At 43.1% G+C, this 16,178-nt stretch overlaps 1 protein-coding gene across 1 annotated transcript in view; it reads left to right on the forward strand.

Moving 5' to 3' along the window:
• Positions 1 to 1,774: 1,774 nt before the first annotated feature.
• The window catches only part of Pka-R2 (cAMP-dependent protein kinase type II regulatory subunit), a 148,466-nt gene continuing 134,062 nt past the window's right edge, over positions 1,775 to 16,178 (forward strand). The window contains exon 1 of the mRNA XM_070540940.1: positions 1,775 to 2,262. Coding sequence (XP_070397041.1) covers positions 2,040 to 2,262 — 223 coding nt within the window. The 5' untranslated portion in view covers positions 1,775 to 2,039. The remainder of the gene's footprint in view (positions 2,263 to 16,178) is intronic.

The following is a 16,178-nucleotide window of genomic DNA, read 5'->3' on the forward strand; positions in this document are numbered from 1 at the left end:
CCGGGCAGCGAGAAGAAAATTGAAGAGGCTGAATGTGTGCTCGCGAATGAAAGTGCAAAGCAGGAAAATAAATAAGAACGTAGTTACGTTTTCTGACTTTTGTGTCTTGACATGGATGCTTTGGCGCAGGTGAAAAAAAGGTTGACATTCTTTTCTGTGACATGGCGGCACAAGTGGACCACCACAACGCTTCGTCTCATCGGACCTCGCTGCGTGCTTTGTCAACTTGTCTGATAGTGTGCTAATTTGACTTGTCTCTTTGTATGGTCCGATGTACGCATTTAGAAATGTTAACGCAAATTTGGCGTCAAATGTTTATAACAACATTAAACCCTCAAAGTTCCGGAATTGAAAATCAAAAGCACGACTTTGCAAGTGTCAATGCACCTTTCGCATTAAATGGTTATGAGAACTTTACAGCCACAAAGTTCCGGAATTCAAATCCATGCGCTACGTGGATTCCGCGGCCTCCGCGAGATACCGTGACGAGCCCGCTCGCCATCAAAACGTCCTTGAAACTTTGTGCTCGGATGGGGCTCCTTCCGTCATGTGACTCCCGGTGCATGGGCGTTGCCGCGAAATCCAGCCCGAGTTTGCAATGTTCGCGCTGAAATGCCTTTTCGAGCGTGAAAAAGACATTCTAGACAAAATCTAGAATGATTTCCGGCGCTGGGAGTTGTTTGGTTGGCGGTGCATGACAGCCCGAAAAAATCTCGGGGCGGGGGGGGGGGGACTGAAGCCCCGTAAGTCACCCCCCCCCCCCCCCCCCGCCCTGGCTACGCCGCTGGCGGGTTGTGGCGCCGAGAAACGGCACAGTGAGCTGCTGTGAATCGCACCGCAGGCGTGGAAGACTCCAAGGTTATTTCGACCACATGGGGTTCTTAAATGTGTACCTAAATCTAACTATGCGAGCGTTTTTGGGAACGTCCGTTTAAATACGGCTGGGAATCTTTACCTCCGACTTTATGCGTCACGACCTGTGCGCCATTTCTACGGGGGCTAAAAAGGAATTAAGGCAAGGCGATATTTTTCAAATCTGCTCTGTGCGCAAAATGAAGTGACGCCGAGCTTGAACAAATTATGTTGATTCGTCCTCACGTATACTTACACTGAAATATTCTAACTAAAATTACCCACACGGCACCGCCGAGTCAGAATAACGCGGCGGAATATCATTAGGAGCTCGCTGATCATATTTATTTTGTTTTCTCATACTAACAAAGGCCAGTCAGCGTTAATGTCACATGTTTCCTGTTTCCAGCAGAATCGGGACACAGCGCGAGGAAGCGATGAAACGCTGTATAGCGCTCCCCTCTCCCCTCTTGACGCATCCCAAGCAGCCAGCTGTGTGCTTATGTGTCGTCGAAAGCTTTTCCATCAGCAGCTGCGCAACCACCTGCTGAATGTCGAACACCGGCGCCGGACAAGAGCGTATACGTACGCCGCAAGGAGTTCTATAATGAAAACAAGCAGCCGAAAAAAGAAACACGCGCCTCCTCGCGAGGCAATGAGTTATTGTTTCCCGCCGAGCAGATTCCCTTAGCCGCTACCGCCGTTGCCCCAGGGTGCGGCTGCAGGGAAACATCACGCCGTACACGGCGGTTTCGTGCCATTTGTATCGAAACTTTTCCCTGCCCGGCAGATTGAATTTGGAGCCAATTTTAGCAGCGCGAGCGGACGCTCGCGCACACCGTCGCGGTGAGCCCTTCTCTTTTTCCAATTCGCCGGCAGGCTTGGCCAATCACCTGGTGGCGCCATCGACAGCAGCGGCGGCGGCGGCTGCATCGGCACCGCGGTAGCAGACGGCGCGCGGCTCGGTCGGTCCCTTCATTAGCGGGCGCGAGGGGGAAAAGAAAGCAAAAGGCCGCAGAAGCAGCAGCGAGCGGATCGTGTGTGGCTGCGCGCCGCTGTTTGGGGGCGAAAGTGCGTGTCCTCCGAGCGCGACCTCCTCCCGTCCTCTGCTTGTTTGTGGTGGTGGTGGTGCCCCGCGTGCAGTGGTGCCCCGGTGCGGATGTACTGCTAAGAAAGCCGGCGGCAGCATGAACCGTCCGCGGTACGACGTCCCGCCGGAGCTGACGAACCTGCTGCTCGAGTTCACGGTGAACGTGATGATCGAGCGGCCCAGCGACCTGGTGGAGTACGCGGCGCGCTACTTCTCCGGGCTGCGCGACGAGCGCCAGCGCAGCGCGTCATCGGGCCGCCCGCCGGCGATCGCCGAGAACGACGAGGCCATCTACAGCGACGACGAGGAGCCCATGCCCAGTGAGTGATTCGGGCCCCCCTCTCGGTTCCCGGCCCTAGGCCTAACCGGCCGCCGGCTTCCCCGGAAGCAGCGGCCGGAGCCGACCCCGAAAGTAGCGCGGCGCGCCCACCTCCCTCGGGTTTGGCCTCCGCCCGGCCTCCCGCTGGTTTCGCCGCCGCATCGTGCAGCCTCTTCCGCGAGCGCCTAGTTTCGGAAATGCTTTTCTCGTAATCTCTTCTCTCGCGCGCTCGCACCGAGGAGCCGGCAGTTGAGAGCCACTTGTAGCGCAGGCTGGCGCCCGCCGGCTTCGCCAGCTCCGCGCACACAGGCCGAGTCACCGGCGCGTGTAAAAAAGCAGCCGCTGGGGGCTGTGTACCGCGCCGCACCAATGCACGCTGACAAACTCTGCGTCGGTGCTTGCGTAAGATCCGCGCTCAGCGCGAGCTCGGGGCTCAGGGCCGCGGTGTTGGGATCGTAACGCGCCGCCTGCGCTCCGGCAGCACGCGCTGAGTACTTACACGCGACTGCGACCGGAAGTATCGGTTATGCGATGACTGCATTGCCGGTCTCGCGGTCGTGTTTTCGCTTTGGACAAACCTGCCTTCATCATTCGCCGCCGGCGCAGTGTGTGTGATCTTGCACAACACCTGTTAAAGCTCTCTGCCAGAGATTCGAGGGTATAATGGTTGGGATCCATCATCCGTGTTGCTGCGTTCGTGAGACGTCGAGCCCAGCTGTCGTGTAGGTTTCGTGTAGCATCGTTTGTTCTCTTCAACGAAGCAGCGTATCACGTTTTACGTCTTATATATGTTCCATTCGGTTTGTCTTCCTTCACGGGATAGTGGGACTTGGCTAGATGACATGAAATGGTGCACCACCTTCAATGTGAAATCTCGGCTTTGTGCGACACCACTCAGAGCTACGGCTGCTGTCACCAAGTCAGCGGTGGTCTAGTTCTTTAGCGAAGCCAGCATCTTCAGCTAACCAGCTGCTTCTTATATTCGTCAGTATGGTTGTAGCTTTGCACTAGTTGAGAGGGCACCACTGCATAGGCTTGTTTTTCCTTTTACGGTTAAACATCTAATGAAATAAAGACCCATATTTATGCTTCTTCTGCCTAAAAGGATCAAAGTTAGCATGTATGAGGGTAGAGAAATCAGTATTTTAATGAGATGCTAAAGTTGGTCTCGAAATCCCAGAACCGGCATCATCGACCTTATCAGGACGTCATGACACAGAACAAAATTTGCTTACGTCATGTAACAGTAGAGCTAGGGATGATGATTGTCTAAAAAAAAAAAGTGTGCACGTTTCCTCTTGCTGCACCTGTGTGTAGAAGCCACCGTGATTGCAGAAATGATTGAGGCGTTTCATGATATCACAATGCATACACATACTCTGTATCCTAGTAAAACATTTTTGGAGTTGTGACACTTGCCACGATTTTCCAAGTTTTACAGGGTTTTAGACCTTCATATAACCCCTTCAGCGCCCCCCCCCCCACCCCCCTCAAGGAAAGAAATATATATTACAATTGGAAAATCTCATGTCAGTGCTTCTGTATGACTAGCTGGCATAAAGTTACAAAAAACATTCATCGTGTGAATTAGTCATTTACGTAATCATTCTTTGGTGTGCGTGTCTGACTAGGTTCCTTTCTTGATTCGCTGGTATAAATGCACACACCTTAGATATTCTTTACGGATGAAGTTAAGAAAATGCTCAAATTATAACCATTCCTTTTGGCTTGTAAATACCGTCAGCTCTGTTCGGACTATTACAAATTTTGCTAGTGAACAAGGTAAGAGAAATTTGTACAGATAAGGGAGGATAGTGACATGAACAAATTCTACAAGCAGTGAACAAGAGAAAAGAAACCTGTACAGATAAGAAAAGAAAGCCGTGTAAATAACTTTCAAGAATTTTGCCCCCTTGTCATTACTGTACAGCCAAAAACAAAATGACAAAAGTGAGTTGCCTACATATCGGTGCTTGTGCTGTGTGCTGCCATGAAAGTACCAAAATTAATTGCTCTTTTATGTACAGCACCTGAAGGGCACAATTTTGAGTGGTAGAAACTTGAAAACCGTATTAAAATATTTCCGGTAGTATTGCGAGGCTAAGCCAGCCTGCAGCCAGCAACAGCCATCCTCCTCATATTTCAAAGCATAGCAGTGGCAGAAAAAAAAAGCTTTAAAAGGAAGCGTTGGTCACAGCACAACTACAAATGATTCACCTGCTTCTGTGACAAGTGGTGGAGGCAATCTATCTCAGAATGTGTTTGTGAAAGGGCTTGTTACATAACAGTGGCACAAACACCGTGCTTACGTGATACAACTGTGCAACATCTGATAGTGTTGCACAGTAGACGTGTTTGCACTTCATCACTTTCCGGTAGTCGCAATAACGTCATACAATTTCTGTCCATGAGTAATGGCACAGTTTATGAAAGTTTGTCCTGCACTTTGTTTTGCTATTGCATCCTGATGCAGTCAATCTCAGTAACAATGCGTCAGCACTTTATCACTTTGCGTTGATGTCACATTTTCTCTCCATGAAGCATTGAACACAATTTCTATGAAAGTTGGCTTTGCTGGTCATTTTGCTGTTACATCCTGCTGCGGTCACTCTTGCTCTGTCAGTTTCCATTGTTGGTAATGGTGAGCAACTTGAAGTGGAATTCGAAGTTGATTGTTCCGAAGACGTACCTATGAAAAGCAGAAAAAAAAGTCTCTTCACTGCCGCATAATGCTCCTCCTCCATATTCTTACACTGCAACACAATAATGGTTGTGATCAAATAAAACACAGTGCCTGTGGTCGAAGGGGCTCATGGAGGCACCAACATATGAAAAATGAGAGAACTAAACACTGTCAAATTAGCAGTATTTATTAAACCACTTTTTCGTGTGTCGGCACTATCGTGCATTCTTGTAGCTCCTTTGACCGTGGGCACCGTGTTTCAGCTCATATTGAATGTGACTGTTCGTTAACTATTTCATATCGTATACATAGATGCGCACACCACTGTTATACTTATCAAACAAGAGTTATGCAAATGTTTATGACGAACAATCTGAAGATAACAATTGATTAGAGAACGAAGAAAATGAACGTTTCACTTTTTTACAAACACCAAGTGCTTTGCAGTGTGATACATTTTCTGGCTTCTTCCTTTGCTCAAGTCTGATGTTGCTCGCGCACAATATTGCGAATGATGCAGTTCTCATAAATGCTGGCTTTCGAGCTTATTTTCTGTGCTTGGTAATTTAGCCATGTTTCATAGGGATACATGAAGTGCAGGCAGGAAACTGCAATTTAGAACAAACACATATTACACGTGGTTACATGAACGTGTAATGTGAGATCATGTCGTGGTTAGGCATGCTGCAAGCACGAAAATTAGTCTCACCGAAGTGCTAAAATGGAACCTCCAGTCACTGACAACCGAAGTCATAGTTTTCTTGCACTATGTTCTTAGCATGGAACAAAACAAATGAAAAGGGATGGCACAACTGATTGTATGAAATTACAAACTACCAACTGATTTTATTCGAGTGAAGCAAATGTGTATATATGATGAAAAGTGGGTGACATCAACTGCTGTGTCACTGAAAAATGAGCAAAGGAATGAGAAAGGACATGAGCAGTAAAAAAAAAAAAGTGAAATCATTTGTCAGTGTAATGCAAAATTATTTGTGAAAGTAACGTGTGCACCTCACATGTTACAAGACCTATCTCGACATCTGTGAGCAGAAACGAAGGAGCGCTTATGCGCACGTCTTTTTTTTTTTTGATATTGTGAGCGCTTCTGAAATACCTATTTCTAGCCGTCCTTTCGCACTCGCGACAACCTCAATTGCAGGTGCAGTCCTTGTTTATGGTGCAGATCAGGCTGTGTTGCCATGAAATCTAATTACGGAAGTTCTATTTATGGTTGGCCTCTACTGCGACCATAATCTTGATATCACATTGCTTGCTGTGCTTTATGATTTGAATTCAATCATAGAGTTATGTAAGACAGCTGTTTGTGGCTATGGGCCCTGAAATATAGCTCGTAAAGTACCTAGACAGTGACTGAGTGGTTGCCACACAAGCCCACAGCTCAGAGGGCTTAATGTGGATATGAGAGACGTCCTAACGATGACTAAGCATTGCATTTTTAACATCATGAAAGACAGAAATATACTGCACATTGCTTTTGTAGTGCAAAACATGGTTGCAGTTCGTGATACTTATTTCAAATGTGCCCAGGCAGCAGTTTAACTGACATTTCTATGGTCAGAGTGCCGCCCTGTTAACCATGTTGCGACATGGTAGCTGGACATGAGAACCATGCTGGGATCGCAGATTACATCAGCAGGTGGCTGAGATTGATTGGCAAGAGGAAGGATATGGGTCACACCATAACCGTTCACAATACTAATGCAGAACGCAATTATCCCGACTTTGTGCACAAGAAATATCCCTACTGTTTCCCCTCAAACATGAACTAAGATGCATGGCACAGCTTATAAGGTGCTACTAGCACCAAAGCTTCAGTTCAGTGGACAAGAAGAATGCCAGCAGTGTAGACTGGTAGCATTGCTTTCTTTCGAAACTATGTGGTATTTCCATTTTTTTACACAAAAAAGGGTTTAATGTTGCAGAGAAAATGAAGTGGAGTTCCCACTGTTCATTTGTCAGTATTCGGCTGTAGGTTTCTTTATATTTTTCGCACATCTCGGCTATGCGAAAGGTACCTTCCCAAAAGTTGTTGCTTACTCTTGAACACAGCGCGGTTCTTTATTCATTAGGCACTGAAGCAGCCGAGAGCTGGCTGTCGTCAAAACCTAGGATGTGACAGAGAAATTGTGCTGGAGTGTCGTGTTGCCGTTGGCACCCGTATTTTGCTCCTGCATCCCTTGCTGCTCACAGAGCCTCCTCTCATGGTAAGACTTACCCTTACGGTGTTCCTGAGGTGTAATTTACTAATTGAAATGAAAGTAACACTCAAGAGAAATATTAAACGACATAGATTGACAGCTTCTGGAAATACATATAGTCCAGTCTCGCAGTGAGCAGAGGTGCTGTCAGGCAGAAAGGAAGCAAAAGCAAAAAGATCGGTGATGATGCCACCCTGTGGAATACCCACGCTGGTTCACCCTGTAGCAGTAGAGATGTGAATGAAAAAAAAAAACATTTTTTCAATTTTGTTTTTCTTTAGCACCTGAAATATTTGCCAAGATTTTCAAGGCACAGAAAGATTGTCAAATTTAAACAATATTTTGTGCGAAAGGGAACCAAAAGATGAAACCTAAACTTTACATTTAAACCAGGAAGTCCCCAAATGAAAGCAGTTATACTGATACAGAATAGGTAGTGTGCAAGCTTTCTTGTGTTACGTCTCTCTGTTCTTAAACAAACTGTCTTTGTAGAATATTTGCTTTGATGTCAAGTCGACTGTGAAAGATCAGCTTAATGTTGTATGTATAGTCAAGGAAATAAAATATATTGACAGTCCGTTCATATTTTTTACCTGTATAGTGTGGTGGATCTTGTTGTGCCCAGCTACAAATATTTATAGTAGGAAGTGTAAAAACTAAGTTGTTTCCACTTTTTCTGGGAAGAATGTATGAAAGCAACCAATTTCTTCCAGGCCATTAAAAATTTCAAAAAGTTGTGTATTTCTATGTCGCACTACAGAACTTAACACATGTGCATTCTATGTGCTAGTTAATTGCTTACCAATAACAAAAGACTACATTTAATTCACAGTGACGAAGCATGCTGGTTAAATATTTTTCACTGCAACACTGGTTCACTGCAACAGGGCCACCTCCTGATTAACTACTCAGACCCCAAGGCATTTCTTTATTAAAAAAAATATTCCTATGCATTTCTGTGAGAACTACATTTTGAAACATTTTGTATTGTTAGAATTAATATGAGACTTTGAATTCGTTCATTTCTTCTGGATCACCCAATATTTCTTCAACAGAATAACACAATTACGGCAGGCCTTTCCTTTGACCGGTTTCCTTTGTCAGCTTGACAAACGTGTGTTCTCTTCAAATTATTGATGTACATTGCATTGTTTCTGAAGAAAGAATGATGTCCAGGACATCCTTGCATGCTGCTAGTGTTTTTTGGGCTCCTGTTAACTGGGTTATATGTATGTTAATGCTGTTGATGCAGTGACAGCTGGCATTGCAATGTTGACACCACATTGTTGAACATATAGAACCGTCGCTTGGGTGGTTTATTGATTGACAGTGAAGAAATGAACAATGAGCAATTGACCAAACTTGTAAGTGAGAATCGCCTGTGATATGCAGGGTGTCCCAACTATCATGCTCCAAGTTTTAAAAAAATATGCAAATGCCACATAGATGGACAGAACCAAAGTTATGTTGTTTGCTGTCGCTTGGATACTCAGAAAATGTTTTGTTCTACCTAAATACTTAATTAGTCCTAATGAATTAACGGCTCACATATTATAATTAGATGAAAAGTGTCAATGAGAAATTGTAGAGCAACATAAGAAACTCCCAATGCAGCTTTCTGTTGCTCGGTGTTTGCTGCATAAAATTGTTTTTTCATGCATGAAAGAAGTCTGCAAATACATGCAGAGGGCCTTGAACGGCCAGTCATGCACCAATTTTGCATGTATTCATGGGCTTCTTTCAAGCTCAGAAAAACACTTTTATGTAGCACATATTGAGCAACAGGAGGCTGTACCAGGAGTTTCTCATGTTACGCTTCAATTTTCTTGTAGATGCTGTTCATCTAATTATCATATTTGAGAAGTGGATTAATTAATTAGGCCAACTGTATAATTAGGCAGAATGCAAGAAATCTGGCAATCTCCAAGTGACGGCAAACAATATTACCTTGGTTCTGTCCAGCTATATGGTGTTTGCATGTTCTTAAATCTTGGTGCATGATAGTTGGGACACCCTGTATAAGGGTTAACTGTGCCTTAGTATTGAATGGGCTGTTGTGATTGTCCAATGCAGAACTCTTTCGGCGAAGGGGCAGAGGTCTGTTCTGAAAACTCACCATGCATAGAAGTTGTTTGTGATTGCGCAGCATGTACTTGTTGCAAAAGCACAGATCTCGTGCAAAAAAAAAAGAAAAATTGCCATGTAAAGGTTGTGTGGAATGGGCCGATGCACTACCTCTTGTTGCGTTAATCATGATCGGCGGGTAGTCCGGCTGCTCATCTGCTGTCCATTTGTGAACTGTTCTTATATGGGGAACGCTACAAGAGCTTTGCTGCAGTTCAGTATGTGCAAGAATGCTCAGAGAAGGTTAAGAAATAGTGTGTGATCAGCAAAGCCAGCTGTTGTTTGTAACTAATATGGTGCACATTTGCCCTTGAAGACTTTATATCATATGCCATTTGAAAGAGATTTTTGGCATTTAAAAGAAACGGGCATAAGAAACATGGACACAAGAGAGGTGAAAAGGACAGTACAAATGGTAGTTCATGTTCCTTTCCTTGTTCTCTCGTCTGCATTTTTCACATTTGCTTTCCCCAAATGCATGTCCATACCAACTTGCCTCAACACCTGCTAGGAGTGAGGTAACTGAAATTCATCAACACTTACTTTTTATGCTACATTTGTGCTTCTTTTTTCGGATGTTCAGGGTGTTCTCTGGAAGCGGTCCTTTTATTTAACCACAGTCAGGGAAGTCGCGTGTGTTGACGCACAATATTACAACAATGCTTCATTATGGCTCTAGCCGAGCCATAAAGGAAACCACAAGCAATCTTTCTGTATGCTCATTCACTTCCTCTCTTACACACAGTAGCCAACTTGTGTTTCAGCCAAGCAGGACAATGCTCAATCAACATTAATTTTATTCCGTATGGGACAAATGCTCACAACTTTCTGCTGTGTCTAAAGCATCAGGCCAGTTGCAAACGGGACATTTTGTTAGATTGAGTCCCATTGTTCCTGTTGTTGCTTTGGATGCAGTTAATCATGTGAACTTTGCAGGTGTGCTTACATGCATTTTTATTGCTATATATGGGAGCCATGTTTGTATAGAAATTGCTATAATGCAGTGGTTCTTGTGGGTCTCTTGTCACTGTTGTGCCTGATGGTAGGCTCTCTATTGTTAATGGCGGGAGCTTGAACTGTACAGTGACCTGGTGCTTCTATTCTAACAAGACTGAAAGATTTTGGACTTGCTGATGATTTTTCAATCAGATTTATCAGCAAAGTCACATTTCTTTGTCTGCAATGTTTCATAAAGCACTTCGCATGCTTGTTTACATGTTTTCTCAGGAAAAAAGTGAAAGACAACTGTCGCATGTGCACGCTGCATTTGTGCAGTTTTGTAAAAATGCAAATAACTATATATATGACACTGTCTCTACAGGAGCTCTCTGCTGTGATAACACAGACTCGCTTTACTCATTTTAATGCCAGCCAGTTAGTATTCCTGGTTAGTAACTAATAGTCATAGTAACTAAAGTAACTAAGTTCTAATAAATATTGAAGGCAACTAGTAGCATGGACGAACCAGGCAGACAAAAAAACAGACGTGTTTTTGAATAACTGGGACGAAAGACGTGCAATCTTGTTGAGAATTTTCAGTGATGACAAACAAAGCAGCGATAAGTGCTGAATCGTTTTTTTTAAGTTGTTAGAACAGAAACACAGATCACTGTGCTTTTCTCGAATTTTAATGTGGACAGCAACAGTGGACTTTTTCTTCAGCAATAAAACGAAACAAAAATGTTTCTGTGCATTCACTTTAGGCTGTTGCGAGTTTCTGAGACTGCAGTACCATGTTGTGCGACATTTGCCTTGAACACAGTCTCGTAGTGAGATGAATACCTGTAAATAAGTAGGTAGGGCATGTATTTTCTCCAAAGAACATAAGTGTTATTCAGTATATGATTCCTGCCCTTGACTACAGTTTATACCTGTTAAAGTAAATGTCAAGGCACATTACAAACCTGTAATAGGTATTTAAAAGGTCTTAATGTGTTCATGTGGAAGAGAGCTGAAATTTTTTAAGTGCCTTGAGGTGTAGATCATGGCAAATTTACCAAATGGTCGATAATATTTTTTTTTCTTCCTTGACATTCGTATATTTCAGCTTTGCTGGCTGCTGATCTTTGTATTGTACATGTATATGGAACCTGGAATGTCTGTTTTTTTCTTTATCCTATGTTTCTAACAAAAATGCTTGTTCTCTAATAGCAACTTTGCATGTTAAAAGTATTGCTGTGTCATTAAACGAGATCGTTGGTGTCATCAAAACTGTTTGCATTCGTTCAAACAAGAAGAATTTATTTAAGCTCCGGTGAAAATTAGTGGGAATGTAAGCAATAACGCACTGGTCTAGAGCTGTCTTTTGCCCTGTGGTTTTAACTATAGTTTGATTTGAGAAATGCCACCAGAGAATGTTCCTCGCTTTACTGTATAATCTTGCTTTTCCAAACATGGAAGCAGAGTGAACCTTAGAGGCGGGTGCATGAGAGAAATGTCAAGCTGCAACCCAGCTTGATAGCTCAGTGGCCATACCATTGCTGTGCTCAAGGTCATGGATTTGATCCCAGCCACTGTGGTGGCACTTTGATGGGGACGAAATGCAAAGAATGCTTGTGTACATAGATTTAGGTGCATGCTGAAGAAACCAAGGGGGCCAAATTCAATGTCCCCCACTATGGCGAATGTCGTAATTGGAATGTAGTTTTCGCATGTAATATCCCAGATTTTAGTTAATATTTTCAGTTTAAATTGCACTGTATTTTGTTTAGTAACGCTTTTAGAATACAGAAAGCATTCAATCTTGCTGTGAAATCAGGTTTGGTAAGCAGGTAAGGATGCAGGAAGGACATGTGGCAACAATGCCTTGTGGTTTTACTAAAGTTGTGATGCTGTGGATTTTGACAGCATCTGCTTCATAATAATTAATAAAGAAGGTCTACGTGGCATTCTAAAGGAGTCAAAGACTTGGTTTAGCAAGTTTGTAGACCTTCATATGCACTAAGATGACCCAAATGTACCCAAATGGTACTTAAAAGCTCTAGCGTCCCACTTTTCACTCTGCGCTGCTCTTCAGAAACTAATTTTAAAGCGTAGTTTGCTGTATAGTTTCTTTGCTGGTAACTAATGTTTTTCTGCTAGAGAAATGTGATTAAAATTTTTGAGATGGCGCTTTACCAGTATAAACTGATTTAGCATCCCCCTCCTGTGATGCCATATGGGAGTTTTAAATCGCATACATTAACCATTGCTAAATAGCAAATGTGCCTGGAACACTTGTGTGCATAGAAAACATTTCTGGATCATCTGTGAAACCATAAGAATGTTTGTTATTGGTAATTAATTTGGTGTTTGATGTGCTCACCACACTATGATGCAATATGTGTCTGCATTGTTTAGCTACTACACCTATCTTGAATATGCAAATTAAAAAACAAGGTTGTTATGCAAATTCTGTTGACATAATGTTGAGCCATTTGAACTAGCCTTCTGAATCGCTGCAACTGTAGAAAAAATCCTTCTGAATTCTCGAGGACGAATGCGACAACATTTGTCGCTTAGTTGGGAGCCTGCCATCAGTGAAAACCATTCACAAAGGAAACTAAATTATGATAATTATGCCCTGTTGACATATTTATGCAAACATTCTGAACTGCCGATTTTTTGCACATGACTTGGAGATAAGTAAACTGTATTTGACAGGTGAAGTGCAAGCAGGTAGAGTGTCAATCCAGATGAAGACTGCTGTCGAGTGCTATGAAGCTCGTCTTTTTTTTACCATGTTTTTCTTTCAATTATTATTGTAATCATAATGCACTTTCTTAGCCGGTCCATTGTGACCCCGATTCTTTGGTTAATTTAATGTCTGTATGCCAGTCGTGTTAATCACAGCACCCACTGCATACATTCCTGTATAGCATGGAAAATGTACCTTTTGCAGCTTAGATGCAAGTATATATGCTAACAGGAAAAACAAGCATTTATCTTAACTCTTTCCTTATCGTCCCCCCCCTCCCCAAAAGTAAAAGAAATCAGTTCGATTGATAGCTTTCCAACATGCTGTCAAACATTGGTTTTGGAAGTCTTCTATAAGTCTTGTGTATAAACTGTAAACTCCATCTCTAGTTTTGGCCAGCTTTGTCAGTATTTAATGCATTGGTGTGAGTATCAAAAAATGAAGATCCACCTGCTCAGTCAAACAATGTAACAAGCATGTTTTGGCCAATTTAGATGTACTATTTTTAAATGACCGTAGTTTTGGTTGTATTAGAATTGTAGTTGTTTCATGTGGACGTTTCTGTGACAAAGAGTGTGCAGATGGTTTCAGGCTGACCTTTTGTGGAATTACACAAGCATTTAGAGATCTTATTGCTTTAACAAGTTTTTGTGAATACCCTTTTACTTGGAACATTAGACAGGGCACATAGAGGTACCTATGTACCTCAAATTCCATTACGAAGTCAGCTTGCTTTCAGGTGTATTGAGCAGATTCGATCAAGTTCGAGGAAGGTAATAGATCCTCTTCATCCTGAAATTAATTGCTTGAACACCCAATAGTATGCAGAAAAAATTATACGCTTACTAAAGTGACTCAAAGCAAAAACTTCCTGTACAATAATTATGTACTGCTGTTCTCCACATTTAAGAAGCAGTGTCTTCCTTGTATAGTATGAGAATCATAGGCTGATGTTCATCTTGAAAATGCACATGAATTTGTCTTAGTCTGCTCTTATTCTTGAAAAAAATTGAGAAACAAGGTACATGTTTATGTTGACTTTATTTTTACTGCTAGTTCTGGTAAAATCGCAAACTGTGCTGCTTGATCAGGCTTTTTTGGCTGCATTAAGGTTTCACGTAAAAATTTTGAAAATCTTCTTGAGCAATGTCTTCTGCTTTACGTCCCTTCAAAGTGCTGGCAGCGAAGCAACAATTTTATGTACTACTACTAATTTTTTAGAACAGGGCAATAAAAACGTAAAACGATCAAAAATGAAAGCTTCTGCGGTAAGGACAGAGAGGAGCGATAAGTTATTCTGTGTGCTTTCTACTTGGACAACTTACTCATGGCATTTGCCAAAAATGACATTTGGGAGACTTGTCCAGAATCACATTGTGCTCTGCTTACATTTGTGTTGGTGGCTCAGTCGTGGTCATATTTTGCTAGCAACTGTGCTGATGGCTAATGACAACTGACTGGTGTTTTAAAACGGGCTGAACGAGAGCTTGCTGGTAGGCTTTATGGTGAAGAAAAATGTTAGAACAATGATGCAAGAAAGACCAGACAGGACAGTTGTTGACTACCAACAGGGGCAATATATTGTATACCCAAATATTTGCAACCTAGAGGAAATGGGGTGCTCAAACACGTCCAGATCACTTGTGTCCTAACAGTACACCATTTGTAGTCAGCGCTTGTCCTGTCTGGTTTTTCTTCGCACACTTTTCTTGTGCTGTTTCTTTTTTTGCCAGAACTGGCATTGTTTTGTTTACATAGCCTACCAGAGTTCAAGTTATGCCAAAATGTTGAGTGGACACAGTAAGTGAAGCTTGTATGTCAATTTGTAAACCTCAAAGGGATGACTGCTAAGCAGAGTTCAAGGCGCAATGTGATGGTACTGCTGTTTGTTTCACTGTTCCTAGGCTGCCCCAGCCCCCTGGTTTCCCATCAAAGATGTGCGTGCGTGGGCACCTATTTATTCTTTTTTTTTTCTGTGGTCTTCTGTGTGCTAGTTCTTGTGGGAGCCTTGGCCAGTGAAGTTGCAATGATTGAGGTGCAGTGCGTGGCTGCCATATTGTTTGCAGAAGGAAAGAAGCCGCAAGGGCCGCGCACACAGTCCAAACCCAGGCCACCGAGCAGCCGTAGCGACCCATTAGTCCGCTCCAATGACGACTCAACACCACGACCTTGAGCACTAAGGGCCCGGCCATGACTGTGACCAGTCTCCGCTCCCACTAGAGCCACCTTTCACCTGTGTGCCTGTAGTCACTGGTGTGGCGTCGCCCCGAGCTTGCTTGGGAACAACATGAATGCCCTAGTTGCCTGGCTTGTTTTATATTCAGCTGCAAAAAGGCTCTTCTTGATGTAGGCCATGTGCCTGAGATATGCGTGACTGACGAAAGACATTATATTGCATTTCATTCCACTTTGTGGAGCATTCCATTTGCTACAGATGATTAAAGTATTGTTCAACTATGTGCTTATGTGCGCTGTTACATTCTGTGTATGACTGCATTTAGGCGCACTGTAATAGGGAGGTAGTGTTAGTGCAAGTTGCGATGTGCTAGCAATATCCGTCAATTACTGATATTGTCAACATTGCTATGAGCTTGTTTACAGCAGTTTCACTCTCTGAATGACATGAATGCCCTGGCTGTCTAGCTTGTTTCATGTTTTGCTGGACAAAGGTCCTCTTTGCTGTGTGCCTTACCTTGGATACACATGTTGGGTCGGGGACATTCTGTAGTGTTTTCTTTTGTTTCCTCATTATGTAGCACCCTGTTCATTGGAAATGATTAAAGCACTTAGTTGAGTTGCATAGATGTGTTGTTACGTGCTTAGACATGTTGATTCTCTCCCTTTATTTGTAAGCATTTAGGCTCACTACATTTGTAAGCTTGTATTAGTGGGAATTGTGATGTGGTAACGGTGTCCGTCTATTTGTCTGTTATCGATATTGTGAGCCCATTTCCTTACGAACTTTTTATTCGCAGTAGTAGTCAGTGGTGGCTTAATGGTAGAGTGCACCACAGTATATAGTGAAACACAGACGGACATTTTGTGCTGTTTCTATTACTGTGCTATTTCTAAATGCGTTTTGTCGATGGTCTGAGTGGTACCCCTGCCTACGTTACAAGAATTGGCTTGCCATGTATGGTGAATGCTAAAAAAAGAAATAGAATAGTGTAAAAGGAGTGCTTCTGTTATACTGCCTCCACTGCCGTGTGTGG

The sequence above is a fragment of the Dermacentor albipictus genome, chromosome 6 (genome assembly GCF_038994185.2).
Source record: "Dermacentor albipictus isolate Rhodes 1998 colony chromosome 6, USDA_Dalb.pri_finalv2, whole genome shotgun sequence".
Lineage (NCBI taxonomy): Eukaryota > Metazoa > Arthropoda > Arachnida > Ixodida > Ixodidae > Dermacentor > Dermacentor albipictus.